At 39.2% G+C, this 15142-nt stretch overlaps 1 protein-coding gene across 4 annotated transcripts in view; it reads left to right on the top strand.

Moving 5' to 3' along the window:
* Positions 1-15142, top strand: part of CPNE4 (copine 4) — a 283195-nt gene that overhangs the window by 182417 nt on the left and 85636 nt on the right. For all 4 annotated transcript variants that reach the window (XM_065051707.1, XM_065051708.1, XM_065051709.1 and 1 more), the window contains exon 7: positions 29-118. In XM_065051707.1, the coding sequence (XP_064907779.1) occupies positions 29-118 (90 nt within the window). The remainder of the gene's footprint in view (positions 1-28; positions 119-15142) is intronic.

Here is a 15142-nt window from a genome sequence, read left to right as displayed (position 1 = left end):
GGTTAACTTCCTTTCTTTTCACTCACAGGTTGTGATGAATAACTTAAATCCAGCCTGGAAGACCTTTAAAGTGTCTGTAAATTCTCTGTGCAGTGGAGACCAGGACCGCAGGCTAAAGGTCAGAAGTAATTCCTACATTTTTAATAGGAAACATAGGAAACAAAACTTTCCCATTTTCAAACGAAGATTGCTACTCTGCACTGCTCTCTTCTTTGATGGAAAACATGATCACACAACTGCTTTGTGATTACCACAATCAAATTAAGGATGCAGAGAAATTATAATCCACTGTAATCAGTAGATTATGCTCTATACTTCTTACAATAACCTCAAAAAATGATGGAGCTGTTTTTGCCAATCAGTTGGATAATTTGAACCCAGCATCATTTAACTGGTGGAAATTCAGTCAAGGGAGGAGGTAGCCCTGTCACCATTTTAACTACTATTTCCTCACTTTATGTCTGAAGATCCTCTGTAAAAGAAACATTTAACTATGAAATCTGTTAGTATATATAAAGAATGGGGTGCCCACAAAAAGACATGCCAAAGTAATGACAGGGTTACTAGTCAGCAGAAAGACTGATGGCTGGGAACTTGGAGCTTTGTGTAGAAGAATTCATCTCCTTGTGGCTAATTCAGGTTAAATCAAGGCTGAATCCAACTGTTCGTGTCTTGTAATGAGGTTTAAGATTAACAGAAAATTAAAAAATGTTAAATGAAGAGCAGTCCGCACTGTCTGTTCAGCCTCTTGGACCTGACAAAAGGACATTGGACTCAAAAGTATGTCTTTTTTTTTTTTCTTACCACGCCAATTTGTCTAATTAAAATTTTTCATTGTCCCTGCAAACCTTTCTTTTATCATTATAGCTGCACAGCCCCACAGAAGCAGTATTGTCATTTTTTCACTCATTACATACAAGATGTTCTGTGCAGATAGAAAAAAAATTATACACCTGGTGTCTACATGTTACAATGCATGCCACAAATTGGTGGAAAAGGTAAAAATGAGTTTTATGAGTGCTTGTGTTTATACTGGTCATGCTGATTGTGATTTATATCTTCACAAAATCAGCACAACAGTGGTACTGACACAGTGTTTCTGTGTATACTTTTGTATGGTCTTGTGGATGCACAAGGGTGACGCAGGTATGAATAGTTAGCTTTATATATTGTTTGTGTCCCTTATGCCAGTCTTTGCAAACAAGATGAGTCTGAGGGCAAAAGAAGTGCCAAAAGACTGAGGAAGTTTGAGAAAACAATGAGATATCTAGCAAGGAAAAGTGAAGGATGAATCAGATGCAGCACAGGGTACTGGGGAGGCCAGACCAACACGTTTGTGACAGGTGCATCTGAGATATTGGAAGGAAGCTCAGCATTTCAAGTGGTACAGGGAAGCATTTGTGAAATGTCTTTCCATCTACCCCTTAGTTGGTGAATGGTCAAACCAGTTGTGTTTGACATGTCCAATGGGACTAAAAGATGATTGTAGCAGATTAAATAGAAAATGATGTGTAGGGAAAGAACAACCTCCATTTTAAACTGCAAACAAAATTAACAGCGTTGGCTAAGGAGGATTTCTAATGTAAATGAAGAGATGTAGAGGAGTTATTTATTGTAGCATGTGTAGGATGACAGTAATGTGAAGTGCAAGGATAATGACTTTGTTATCTTGGGAGGCTGCAATTCTTTAAATTTCCTGGGTAGATTAAATATCTATAAGTTAGTTGCCTGAAACACAGAAGACAAGCAAATTACTCTGTGTTGTGTAAGCAATATAGATCTCCAGGAAAGGAAAAGGAAACAAAAAGCAACTACCCTCCAGCACTGACTTGGTTGGGGCCTCTGTTGGTGCCTCTGACACCTGGGGTGCTGCTTCCTGACAAAAGAGAAGAGCTGGAAGAAACACAAAGGTGCTCGTTTGGGCAATGAGCTCACATCACAGGCAGAGCTGGGAGCTGAGCTTTTGCTTTTGAGTGGAGTGATCTGTGAAAGGCTTGGAAAAGGGAATGGTGAGCACTTCTTTGATGTATGAGGGAAGGGCTAGCCACTGGTGGGACATATAGACAGAGGTGATGTGCTTAAAGCGCGTGGGAGTACTGTAGCTGCTACAGCATTCTGCGAAGGTGAAAGGGAGCAGAACTGAGGGGGGCGATGCTGGAGAACATTATATCCTTAAAATGTGAGATGCTGAGAGACTGAAGAAGAGATGTAATGTGACAGTGTGTCTGTGTTATGCACCCCTTCTGAGGGTTCACCTTACACAACCAGATGCAGAAGGTTGCATCCTGCCTTGTGCTTGGCAAAGGGTCCCAGATCACCTAGTCCAGCTTATATCTGTCAGTCACTTAGAGCCATCAGTTGTGCCTGCTCTTATAGGATCTGCTTCTTGAGATAGCTTAAATTGAAATGGGTAACATCCCATAGTAATGCAACTATATAAGTTTGAGACAAGAGATGGATCAGATTGCTGCTGCTCAAATGAAAAGCAGAATTAGCACAGCACTGCCTTCACCATATGTGGCCTTTAAATCACTTAGATGAGAAAACCCAGGAAGAGATGCAAACAAAATGTGATGCCTAGAATGTCAGAGCAAGTGGCAAGTCTGTAAGGGTAGAGGAATGCAGTCTTGGAGGGAGAAACATGTTTCAGTCTCTTTGAAACTGAAGTCAGAAGGTATGAGAAGAGCTGAGATTTTTGCTTGGGGAGAAGAAGATGGTTCTGGGAATAAAGGAGGTCTTTGAGCTATAGGTAGAGAGACAGTAGTCAAATTTGTTTGCAAATGATACTGCCAAAAGAGAGGCTGAAGAGGGAGAAGAGGAACAAGAATAGTCTTTTAGGACCGTCTATAGAGAAGAGGAGGGGAAAGTTAGGGACAGAATGGGTGAAGAAGAGAAAGGGGAAGATGGATCTTAAGAACCTATTAACAATTTTCAAAACAGTTTTGATTCTGCAGGATACTTTTTTCTTCTTTTCTCTCTCTTTTTTTTTTTTTTTTTTTTTTTTGAGAATCTAAGTTTTTATTTATGGATACAAGTGTTTGCAGGCCCTGATTTGCATATCTGAGTATTTGCCTGAGGCTGCAGTTCAGACATTTGCAGAAAAGCTAAAAGTAGTAAGATTTGTACCAGATAATTCATGATTGCAGAAGTATTTTAAAATTAATTGTGGCTGTAAAATAAGAAAAAAAGCTTGGAGCTTCTTTAACATTCAGGTCCTTTATACTATTTGGTGAATGTAAGATAAGGCTGCTATGGTAGAGCAGCCCCCAAAATCACTTGTGTTTGACAGATAGCATATAGTACTTGTCAGATGACTTCTGTTTGCTTTCTATACAAACTATAACTTAAAAATTTGATGGTAGCAAGGACAGAATAGTGAAAATTATAAGAATTAGAGAGGTGAAGTATCTGTGATGGGTTTAGCAGTGTATGAATGTTTATACTTTGATTTACATTGACTAAGCATTCCAGTCTTCACCCTACCATATTTTGGAACATTTGACTTTAGTTGTTTTGTTTCACTTCATAAAGTATATAGCAATATGTTACTGCTAAATGTTGGAAGAATTCCCTATGCCATATTTAACGTGGGGAGATTTAGTGTCTTCCAGCTGCCTTGCTGAGCATCAGCTTCTCTCTAGGATTGCTTGATGATTGTGAACAGTAATTGCATAAGGTTGGGTAGCTTTGTAGGTGTACCTGATGTTTCTTTTTTATAAACTCTGGAAGGCATAATTTAAGCTAAGGTTTTAAGAGGCACCAGAAATGCTTGGAGGGAAATGTCAGCTTGTGGAAATTCTGCAAGTGGAGGGATGCTTCTTAGCAACAGCAGACACAATGCAACCATCATTACCTTGGGCTTGCCTCTGTAGGCTGTTTGGAGCTCTGAAGTCTTGGCCATTCGTCTTGACACTGAAATCACATGGATACTGAGCTTAGTGGTCTGATTTGCATTATGAGGAATGGGGATTAACATGACAAAAATACACTAAAACAGCTCAGTTTAACTTACAGATGTTTGCTCTTTGTAAGTCTTACACCCAACACAGCCTTTACACTGGGCATTTGAAACTTTGTTCTTTAAAATGTCTACTTAGACAGATAAGATAAGCTAGGTCATTAAAATCAAAACAATCAATAATTAGGGTCTCCCTCAGAAGTCTTTTGCTAGCATCCTTTACAAAGTCTGTTAATTTGAATTCCTTACAGGCTTAAAAAAAAGATCTAATTTTGCTTTATTTAGCTGTGGTGCAGAGAGCAGTTATTTTTTTATTCCTCTCAGGATGCCTTGTAAAACTTTATTGCAATTATTGCTGGTCTAGGTTTTATTATGAAAGGGATATATTTGAGTTATGAACCTACCGAGCATTTCTTCCCAGACATTGAAACCATCTGAGAAGTCTGGTCACACTTCAGTGCCAGTCATAACTTCTTTTAATGCTTACGGTACAGTCAATTTGTGTATATGTTGAAGTGAACAAAATACCTCTTTGATCCAAAAGTAGTGCATTGGTTTTTTAGTATGTAAAGAGATTCACTTCACAATGGTAATTACTGACAAATCTGAGCGATGGTTATAATCCTTCTAAGAGGATTTTATCCTAGTCTGCTGCGCTGGAGGTCCTGTAAAATCTGGAACTTTGACATTCACGTTTGGTTTCAGCATGTGCAGTATATTGCTGTCAAAAGTTTATCTGAAATACAGGCTTGCACTGTGAGCATCTTCTGATAGGGTTCATCTGCTGTCCATCCATTCTAATAGATCCAGGGTTCCTCTTTTTCTAAAGGAGTCCTGGTGACGTACACTGAAAAATAATCTTACAGTTTTGGTATTAGATATTGTAGTATTTGGGAAATAAACACGTAGACGCACAGGCCAAACGGTACACATGATATAGAGTATGAATATATTCTGCTGAGATTGTACAGAGAATGTCACTGAAGGGAACTCTGTTCATAAGGAAAAGCAGGAAAAGAGGCAAAAAAAATGGAAGAAAAATGTTGCTGCAGGTGAAGTAATAAGCTGCAAGGAGAGGGAGAAGCGTGTGTCACATCTGTGCAGAAAGTCCTTTCTATATTCCACCCACTTAAGGGAAACTTTCAAAAGAAGACTGTCCATTAGATATTTTTCTACCTTTCTAAAATCTGTATGTCGCAACTGTGTTATTGTTGTCAGTTTGTTTATTCATAGAGTGTCCTGAGTTGGAAGGGACCCACAAGGATCATTGAGTCCAACTCTTGTCCCTGCACAGGACACCCCCCCAGTTCACACCATGTGTCTGAGGGCGTTGTGCAGTCTCCTCTTGAACACTGTCAGGCTTGGGGCCGTGACACCTCCCTGGGGAGCCTGTTCCAGTGCTCCACCACCCTCTGGGGGAAGAACCTTTTCCTCATGTCCAACCTAAACCTCCCCTGGCACATCTTCCTGCAATTCCGTTGGGTTCTGTCATTGGTCTCTAAAGAGTTCAGCCCCTACCCCTCCTCCTCCCCTTGTGAGGAAGCTGTAGACTGTGATGAGGTCTCCTTAGTCTCGTATTCTCCAGGCTGAACAAACCAAGTGTTTCACCTCTGCCTAGCCCGGATTACAGATGGTGGTCCTAGTGACATTTATGTGTGTACAGTTAGTTATGAGTGGGACCCACAGCTGTGGTTACCAGGGCTATTAAACACATCAGGATGTAAGGCTTCTGTCTGTATGAATTGCTTTTCGCAGCATGATGCCCTGAGACCTTACTGTACAGAAAGGATTGGTTACCTTTGGGTAATCATGAGAAGGTTGCCTCTTGTTGTACACTTCTGATGAGGTCAAAACCTGGTTCTGCCATTCTTTCCCACTCTCTCATATCCAGTTGACTTCCTTGGATCTGTCCATCCAATCTGTTGGAGTAACTGTGTCTTAGCACACAGATGTTTGATTTTCTGCTGAGGGGTCTATCTACATATGCTTGTAGGCCCCAATATATCTGTGCTGCTCTAGTGCTACTGAGATGCATTCACAAGTTTAAAGGTTACATGATTTTCAATTATTTTAATTACTAAGACCTTTATAAATAGCAATGCATTGGCCTTTCCTATGTGAATTTTCATTGGCCATGAATTTTCAATATTTTTGTGGTAGATCATTGTTCACAAGATCTTCTTGAGAAGTCTGCACTTTATGCAGTGCCTCTTATGCCTTGTTGACACTATTATATAATGTGATCCTTGCCTACAATATGAATAAAAGAAGCTCCACAGCCTCCAAGAAATATTTTGATGTTATGCTGGGAAGACATAGGCAATCACTTTACTTGAAGTGTAATCACTTCTTCAGGGTCTGTTATGGCATTTTGGGGGGTGGAAGGTTGGGTCTTCCTCAAATAGTTGTAACCCTGTTTCCTTATGATTTCTTCAGTGTTGAATCTTTCATATGAAATGATGGATAACTAGGGAAAAAGTTTCTTAGAGGTCTGTAAATGTACTGGCTGTTCCATTCTGAGTTAAGGAAAAGCAAATAGCAGTGGTTATTTTTATATTCTCTGAGTTATTACAACAGTGTTCTCTAGATCAATAAGCTTTCAGTGGCCTTTAATACTTGACTACAGCTCTGCTTATACAGGTATATTATAAACTGTAATCCTTCAATAAGCCCTCAGTATCTCTGAAAGCCAGCAGTGAAAGTAACTGAGCAGAACCTGTGAAGAAGGGTAAGTAATGCTTAAGAGACAAGCAATAAGTAATACATTCAGACATCCTTTAGTGCTTTTATTCTGTCACAGTTTAGCTGTCACAGAGTGTTTGAAGCACTAACGTGGAAAGATACGGTCTATGGTCAATAATATGGTCAACAGCAATAATTTGTGCAGGATTTAAAAAAGCATGTGGCACAAAGGGCAATTCAAGCAGTGTCAATGATTAGAAAAGCATGAACTGAAGGATTTCACACTGTTCTGTAAGGGAAGACTCGTTTGTTGTTGCTGTTTTCTTTGGGCTTTTAATTCCATGTAGAAAGATACTGGCACCAAGACCCAATTACAACGTAAGCTAAAGTGGCTGTTTATTTACTTGATTGGGTGATTTCAGTCATACCTGATTAATTACACAGTTCTACATTTTCCTCTTCAATTTACTCACAAAATTAATGCCAAGGGAGCCAATCATTCCGTACTTGCTTACCTTGATGTTGCTGAAAAGGTATTTGCATATGGAGACCTTATTGTAGAAAGTCTTCAATAACAAGAAAGGGGGACTCAATCATTACATGTCTTTAATATGAATCAAAAGATGCCTTCAAATGACTTTTTCAGTAAGCCATTTCTTTTTCATTAGGTCAGGGCATTTTCCTGGAATAATAATTGTCTCCCTCTTGGAAGGTGCAGATCTTTCTTTATAATCTAGATGCTAGTTATTTATTAGTCATTTTAAGGACATTATTGTGTTGTGAATTTCCAGATAAGTTATTGTAAAACTGACTGTGCAGCTGATGATTTTAGGTAATAAAAAGTTCCTTCTTGGTGGTCAAAAGAAGCACAAAAAATAGGCTTAAATATTGGGATATGGTTTATATTTAATAAGCTAATAGAAATATTTGCATAAGTGCATACTGCTTAACTAGAGTAGGAGTTTTAAAAGTCTTCTTAGAGGATGATTTTGAGGATTACTATAAAGTAAATGACACACTCTAAAAGCTAATTTCTGAGATGTCCTTGCATAAATGACATTTGACTTACTTTTCCAGTAAATGACTCATTGGAATACTACCATTCTTATATGTTTCTCTTGCACCTCTCTCATATTCCCCTTGTTCTCTCTATGTGCCTGTGGTTTCAGGTACTACACTGATTACAAAAAACTCAAGTGTCCTACTTCACAAGGTCTACAGTGGTTGTGGGGAAGTTGCTGCAATCACGCACCCTGTTTTGTCAGTCTGGGTTAGCCTATAATTTAGCAATCAGTTTATAACGTGACTGCCTCCTGAATTCATTAATCTCAGCAGTGTGTTTGGAACCCTGATTTATCTGAGCATGTCAAGGACTGACCCAATCGATCTTCATAAACTCTGTGCAGGTGGGGTGCAAGATTTAAGATCATCCTTAAACCAAAACTGATTAAGTCCTGCTGTGTGTGATCTCAGCTCACAAATTCCTTTTCTTCTCTCACATTTCCTTGCCTGTATTCATGATAAAGCAGTTGAAGATGCTGGGGAAGAAAATACCAGATTGCAGTGAAGATTTAAGAGAGAGAAATCAACTTGGGAAATGAGCTTGGTCCCATTTTTGTTAGAGTCAAGGGAACTCATTCTGATGACTTTAAAACACACTAGTTTGTTCTCCATTATTATAACTGCTGGATATATAACAAATTAATTGTCAGATTAATTAATCTAGATTTGGGTTAATTGATGTTTGTGAAGTGCTTTGAAGATGAAAGAGCTATCTAAATGACAAGTGTTGTCACAACAATTAGGGGTGCAAGTGGATTGCACATAGAAGAGATCATCTGATGTACAGTGGTTAAAAAGAAAAGAGCTAATATTCAGATCTCTTATGGCTTGGGCTTCAGATAAAAATGGTGGTAGAAGGCTGAAGAGCTGGTACATATAAAAATGGGCAAGATAGTGAGAGGCAGGAGTCTTCATCCCCTCTGTAGGGTGACTGACAGACACAATTTCAGAGTTCACCCTGTAAAAGAAGATTTTTACTTCCCGTTTTTTGCCAGAGCCCCCAGTTCCATGAACCCTGGGGCAGAAATGAAGAAACTTCCCCCTCATACGGCAAGGAACATTAGTTGTGTGAAACAAAAGCAAAGAGAGAACAATAAACAAGCAAAAACATTGCGTATGGATTTGTTTGTCTGGATTAGGGGATGTGAGGAGTGTTTTCTCTCTTTCTCTTTTGCAAATAAGAGAGGATTGCTTCCAAATAATTTGTCCATTGCATTTATTGTGAGCTTTCTTCCAGTTGCTCACTGCCTCAATGGTTCCATCCCAAGACAAATAAATTCAGGCTTCCTCAGCTTTGCTATGCGAGTCACCAATCTGAGAAATGTTTTGAAGGGCTCTCTCTCACCTCTCTCGAGCTGTCTTTGAAAGTGAGTTTTAATCCCCTGAAATGAAACAGAGGCTCCTATAAGTGCTGCTGACTATAATCCAAATCAGAGATGTCTGGTTCCTCCACAGGACAATAGCTGATAAAGCCCTAAATCCCATCCCTGGGATCATTTAAAATGAGACAAAGCAAAGTCCTGGTAATGAGGATCAGTTCCACATTAGAGGGTGGGGCATAGGGGTTGCTAATGAATTAAATGACCTCTACATTCTTCCCAGTTTTCAAGTCTCTATGTTGATAATGCGCTGAGCACCTCACAGACCCCAGTGTTAGCTGCAGAGCTGCTTACTGTAGGAGTTTAGAAAGCAGTGCTACCATTTTGAATTAAAATAATAAAATGGAGCTCTGCTTTCACTAAAACAGATCAAGATTAAAGCTTAGCTGTAACCCTGTGAAGCCACTGAATGATGTACTGGGAGAATTTTGAAGTGTTGTGTATCTTAAAGAAAATCCAGCAGTCTCATACCTTTGTGTCTACAGGACATTTTGCTCTGTGACTTACGGTATCTCATGATATTGAAAATGAGAGAAAATGAAAGTGTTACCAGTTTTTCATATTCTTTTTTCATTTCTTTCAGTTGAGACTGTGGAAAGAATAGTGAAGGCAATTTCCAGACAATCTCATTTCAGACTCTCATAAAGTAGCAAAGCCTCACATTGGCTGACATATAACCAACTTGGTTTCTTTTCAGATATCTTTTTTACTGTGTAAAAATTTTCAATTACACAGTCATGGAAATTCTCCTCTTGTCGTTAAATCTTGTAATAAATGCTATGAACACTATATTTTTGCTGGTTAAATAGAAAGCTTACATTAAAATTCTACTCATAAATCTTATCTTCATAGTTTATACAATAACGTACCGCCACACAAAAATGCTTACATATTGCAGATAATAAAATATGTGTATTTTAAATGTTAGTATTCTCAGGGAACATGCAGAATCAAATTAAAGTCAAAATAATATATTTATTTTTTAAAATTACAGCAAGTCTCTTCAGGGACCTAATTATAAATTAATGTTTGTGGTACTCTAGGCAACATTAGGGCAAAAACAGCTATTAAATATGTCTAAATTTTCATAATTTAGAAGACATCTCAGTATATAGGGGTCACTTGAAAAGTATAAACTTTGTCTCACAGTGGAAATATGTACTTAGTCCATCTGTACACAATGATCTCTCCTACCACGCGTTCTGTCAAAATAATTTACAGATTTGCGTTTTCCATTTTCCAAAATTGTTTCCTCCCGACTGGATGACATACATGTTTTGTAATGTGGACATACATGTATATGCACCTTACATAATGCATGGAGCTTGATTTTGTAATAACGAATATAGATTGGGTAAAACAAAAATTGATCTAAATTAAGCATATTTATCTTGTATGCTGGCTCTCAAAATGAGTTTGAAAGTGCTCAATAGCTGTGCTCTACAGGACCCCTAGAAAACACATTTAGCTGACCCTAGCCCTCATTGTGGTAATACTAGAAGAAACTGAGCCTCTTGGGATCAGAGACTTCAGTGCGTTTGTGGACAGTTGTTCTATTTGTGTGTTACTGCTGCTAAAATATGCCAGGGAAGTTGTACAGTAGGGTTGGTCACCATTAGCTCTCAGCTTTGGGCAGGATTTGTCATTAGGTTAAAATTTGTTTGCAACACCTTCATCCCAGACCCACTCAGTCAATGAGAAATCAAAACTTGCTTGTTCACTACGGGCAGTGGAGTTATTTTAACAGTCTGCTCACCAAAAGCAATGCCACCAGTGTATTTTCATGAAGCCTGGGAGGAAGGTGTCCTCTTGTCCCACCCAACTCTGAGCTGCCAGTACGGCAGCCCTGGCTGTTGTGCTCCTCAGGCCTCCTCACTGACTCTGACCAGTGGCAGGGCAACAATCCTTTCCCGCTTTCATCTGGCTATTTCCACCATAATACGCATAGAACTCCTGCTCTACAGAATTGTTTGAAGCAGCTGCTACCTTAGCATATCCAGTTCATCGTTGCTGCTGGATACCTCAAGGATGTGCAAGCTGTTTTGGGGGTTAGACTCCTCCATGGCTGTGGAGCAGATTCATGTTCTGAGTACAAGAGCCATTGTGCCTGCTTGGCTCGAGATTAACAAAGGGATAGTGACTCTTGTCACAAACATACTAATCCCGCCCCTTCTGAAAAATTCATGGATTGTCTGTAAATCCTTAAGTGAAAGAGAAGGTAAGTAATGTTAGAAATAATTGCTCAATGTTACCCATATAACAGACTGTTGAATCTTCTAGTCTGCTTGCAGAAGAGATCATAAAAAAGGCTACAGCTGGCCTGCTCCTACACTATAAGTTGCCTTGGTTTGAAATGACAATATAGGAGCAGGAACAGCATCAGCACTTGATCTCTTAGGCAACTCTTTAAATATCAGTTGCCTAAGGTTTGTTCAGATCTACTGATCGTCTATTATGTTGTTGACCATCACACTATTAGCTTAGAATTCCTATTGAGTCTCCTCATTTATTTTATTTCTGAGAAATTCTAGGATTTACTGATGCCGGCTTCTTTACTATACTAGGAAATCTCTTTACGGGATGCCAGCAAGATCTGTTTAGTCTCACACCCTTTTGTCAAACTCTCACCAATACTTGTCAAGTGTTTCAACAGTAAAGAAGGAGTATTGGGCAGACAGGGACTTCGTGATACCTCTTAAACAATGACAACATCAGAACAAGTTCATTCATACCCATCTCTGAAATTAATAACACAGCATTTTATAGAACAGCATCTCAGAGATCTGGAGAATTACTATTATTTGCAGTTTTAATGGAAATGAAGTAACTGCAGGAGCCAAGAGACTAAACCTTTGTATTGTGTCCCCAAACAGGATAAATGCTGGGTCCATTAATCCATTTGTGCAGAATAGAGTTAAATGTGTATTAAGTGGTATTGTTTCTGCTGACAGCTTTTCCTGGAATAAAAGAGAAGAAACAAAGGGTGGGAAGAAATGAAGGAAATTATCAGAAAGCTTTCTGGTTATCTCTGCTGGGACCAGATATTGTTTAAACTAGTCATAAATGACCTGCATAAAGGAAAAAGAAGCATAACAAAATCTGTGGGTGATCAAATAATATGGGATAGGTTTTGACTTCAAATTGTCACAAAAGAATCTTAATGCTATTGATTAGCATAAAGATACAAAGAAAACCAACAGAAAGGATCAGAAGCATAGGAAGGCTTCCTTCTGAGAAGAGACTAAATTCAGACTGGAAAGAAAGATAATCTTGTAGAGGTGGCTCTGAGTCATGAGCGAATTTGTTGGAAATGATGAGGGAATGGTTTGATGGTCATCACAGTACATGAAGTTGGTAAGCTCCATGACCAGGCACTATGCTTAAAACAAAGGAAGTTCTGTCACAGGGTGTGTTGTCAAAGGAGGTTGGGAGGCCAAAAACTGTAAATATCTTAAAAATGGGACTAGGCAAATTCATTAATTTATTATTGCATTGGCTGGCTATTAACAGCATAAATCAGATGCTCTCTCCAACTTTAGAAGAGTATAAAGTTGTTGACTGCCAGTAACTGGGAGAATATAGTTAAGACAAATGTATCTTTCCTTGCAGTATATAAAGTCTTTCTCTAAGTATTCACTAGAATCCGACAGAAGGATGATACTGATGCTAGGTACGTTTTAATGTTTTCTTATGGTGAATGCTTTTGCACCACTGACCTTGTAGCTTTCAAGGTGAAATTTAAGTGTTGATTTTCATCTGAAAAAGCTCTAAATAGTTCGGGCTTCATTATTTATGAAATTGTGCATATTCATAGCAAGGTTATGCACGTACTGCTAGCAGGTCATGGTGCAAGGTTTCTTCTCCTCCAGTACAGCTTCATGAAAAGATGAAAGGTAAGTGGATTATTTAGAGCTGAAGTGTGTCCAGTTTGCTGTGTATTAACACAGATAAGCCAGGCTAGTCCTTTGCTATTCTGTGGCAGCTGCGGAAGAGCACAGGGAATTCTGTGGATGCCCTCAAATACCCTGGTTACACATGCACAGCCCTCTGCTGCATTTCTTTCTTGTACACATTAGCTTATACATTTTTTCCGGAAAATGCTACCCTTCAACAGAACCCCTGTTCAATATCAGCTGTTTCTGTTTTTTAATGAATCCATTTCTAGTTGCAAGCAAAACATCTGAAAATCTGATGACTAGATGTCTGGAAAGGCAGGCTTATTTTTGCCAGCTAATTAAAAAGTAGGCTACTCACATTAGGCAGTCACGATTCCTGTCTTAGACAGACAACAGTGTTTGAGACTCCTGCCCTTCAAAATATTGAAAGAAGTATTTTGTTAAGAGTTGTGCCAGAAATGAATCTTCAACTCATGACCAGGCTAAAACGTGGGAGTAAAAAAAATTGCTTATTGTCAGATTTCAGGGGTATTTTCTTCATGACACTGCAAGCAACTATTAATGAATAACAGGGAGCCTCTGGGAAGGGGAAACGTTGCTGCAAATTGATGGTAAACGTTATTAATAAATGAGTTATGTTGATCTGGCTCTGCAACTTGTCAGGGGCTGGCTGAGATGTGGGAAGCAGAAGCAGGGCCCGGCTCAGGCCATTCCTGGTGGGGACAGGGCATTCATGCAGGTGAAATCCTACCAGCCCTTGGGAGGGCAGGGGTGAAGGAGAGGTGATGGGCCAGAGCTTGGCAGCAGAAGGTGTCACGTGTGGTTAGAACTGAGGTTGTGATAGCATCCAGCGCCCAGTGATACTGTGGGCATTGGAAGCTGTGAGTTTGCTGCAACGTTATTTTATGTCCTGTCCCTGAAACCTTGTCTCGTGCTATATCGAAGCTGTGTTGGAGTGTGAGATAATGGTGCTCCTCATCAGAATGCAGTGTGTGCTTCTCCAAGCAGACTTATGAATATGTAAAACTTGCACAAAAAATAATTAAAAATCACTAACTCATACTTTTAATCATCTCATGCACATTCTAAAATCTAGAATTGTGATTCTAGTAGCCTAAATTTGTTTGTTCACAGCACTTGAACCCTTAATCTCCTTAAAAGCTTTAAATCCTCAACACTACATAGCTTTAAGGTGACCTGCAAAAGTAAAATACAGGATCCTGGTAATGTAATGTTCATTGAATGATCTCCTAGGCTGACTTGCTCCCATTTTCCTGGCTGTTCAGAGCATTAAGCAGGTACTTGGAAAGTTGTTGACATTTGAGTTCTTTCCTTCGATCTTTAATGATGTAGGAATAAGGGCCTGATCTGTCTTTGAGCCAATATACAGCTGCTTGTGCTGATTTCTTTGGCTCTTAATTTCCTGCCTTCCTACAGAAAGCGGCACATCATTCTGATCATCACTATGTAACTGTCATTGCTACGTGAACAGGGACAGGCTTGCTATCAAGTTTAAGATCACAATCAGTTATAGGATATGCAGAGGAGCTTAGGAGGTAAAGGTGAATTTTGGGGAAGACGAATAAGCCAAAGGAAGATGCTCCTTTGTTAGTCTTGTATACGTGAGCATTCCTTTACAGGCAAGTAGCTGAGGTTTTCTGTAAAACTGAGTGTTTTCTCTATAGATATTGCTTTTAAGCAGTCTTTCATCTTAAAAGGCATGCAGAGGCTTGTCTGTGGTGAATTTATTGATTTTTTTAGATTTTATATTTCAAGGAGTACAGCATTAGCAGAGGCTAGTACTGGAATCAGTTCTGCTTGTGATATTTTGGACATAGGATACATGTCCCCCAATTGCAGCTGCAGATGCAGTAATCCCTCACAGCCCCAAACGGTAGAGATTCTAGTGAATTCTGCGAAACACAGGCATATTTGTTTGCCAGGACTGAGAGAAATGAAAAGATGCACATTTGGTAAGCGCTTTACTGTTAACAGTTGCCAAGAAAGACCTTCTTCCTTCACCTTCTGTATTTTATCCATCCATCCATCAATTTATGCTGCTTGCAAGATGTCCATTGCTACAATATCTCAGCACTGTGCAAGTTTTAGGAAACATCCAAAGTTATTGATCATTTTTCAAAAATACTGTCCTGTATCTTTTAGGG

The sequence above is a fragment of the Columba livia genome, chromosome 2 (genome assembly GCF_036013475.1).
Source record: "Columba livia isolate bColLiv1 breed racing homer chromosome 2, bColLiv1.pat.W.v2, whole genome shotgun sequence".
NCBI classification, from domain to species: Eukaryota; Metazoa; Chordata; class Aves; order Columbiformes; family Columbidae; genus Columba; species Columba livia.
Note: the sequence above shows the minus strand (reverse complement) of the source record. Positions and strands in the feature narration are given on the sequence as shown.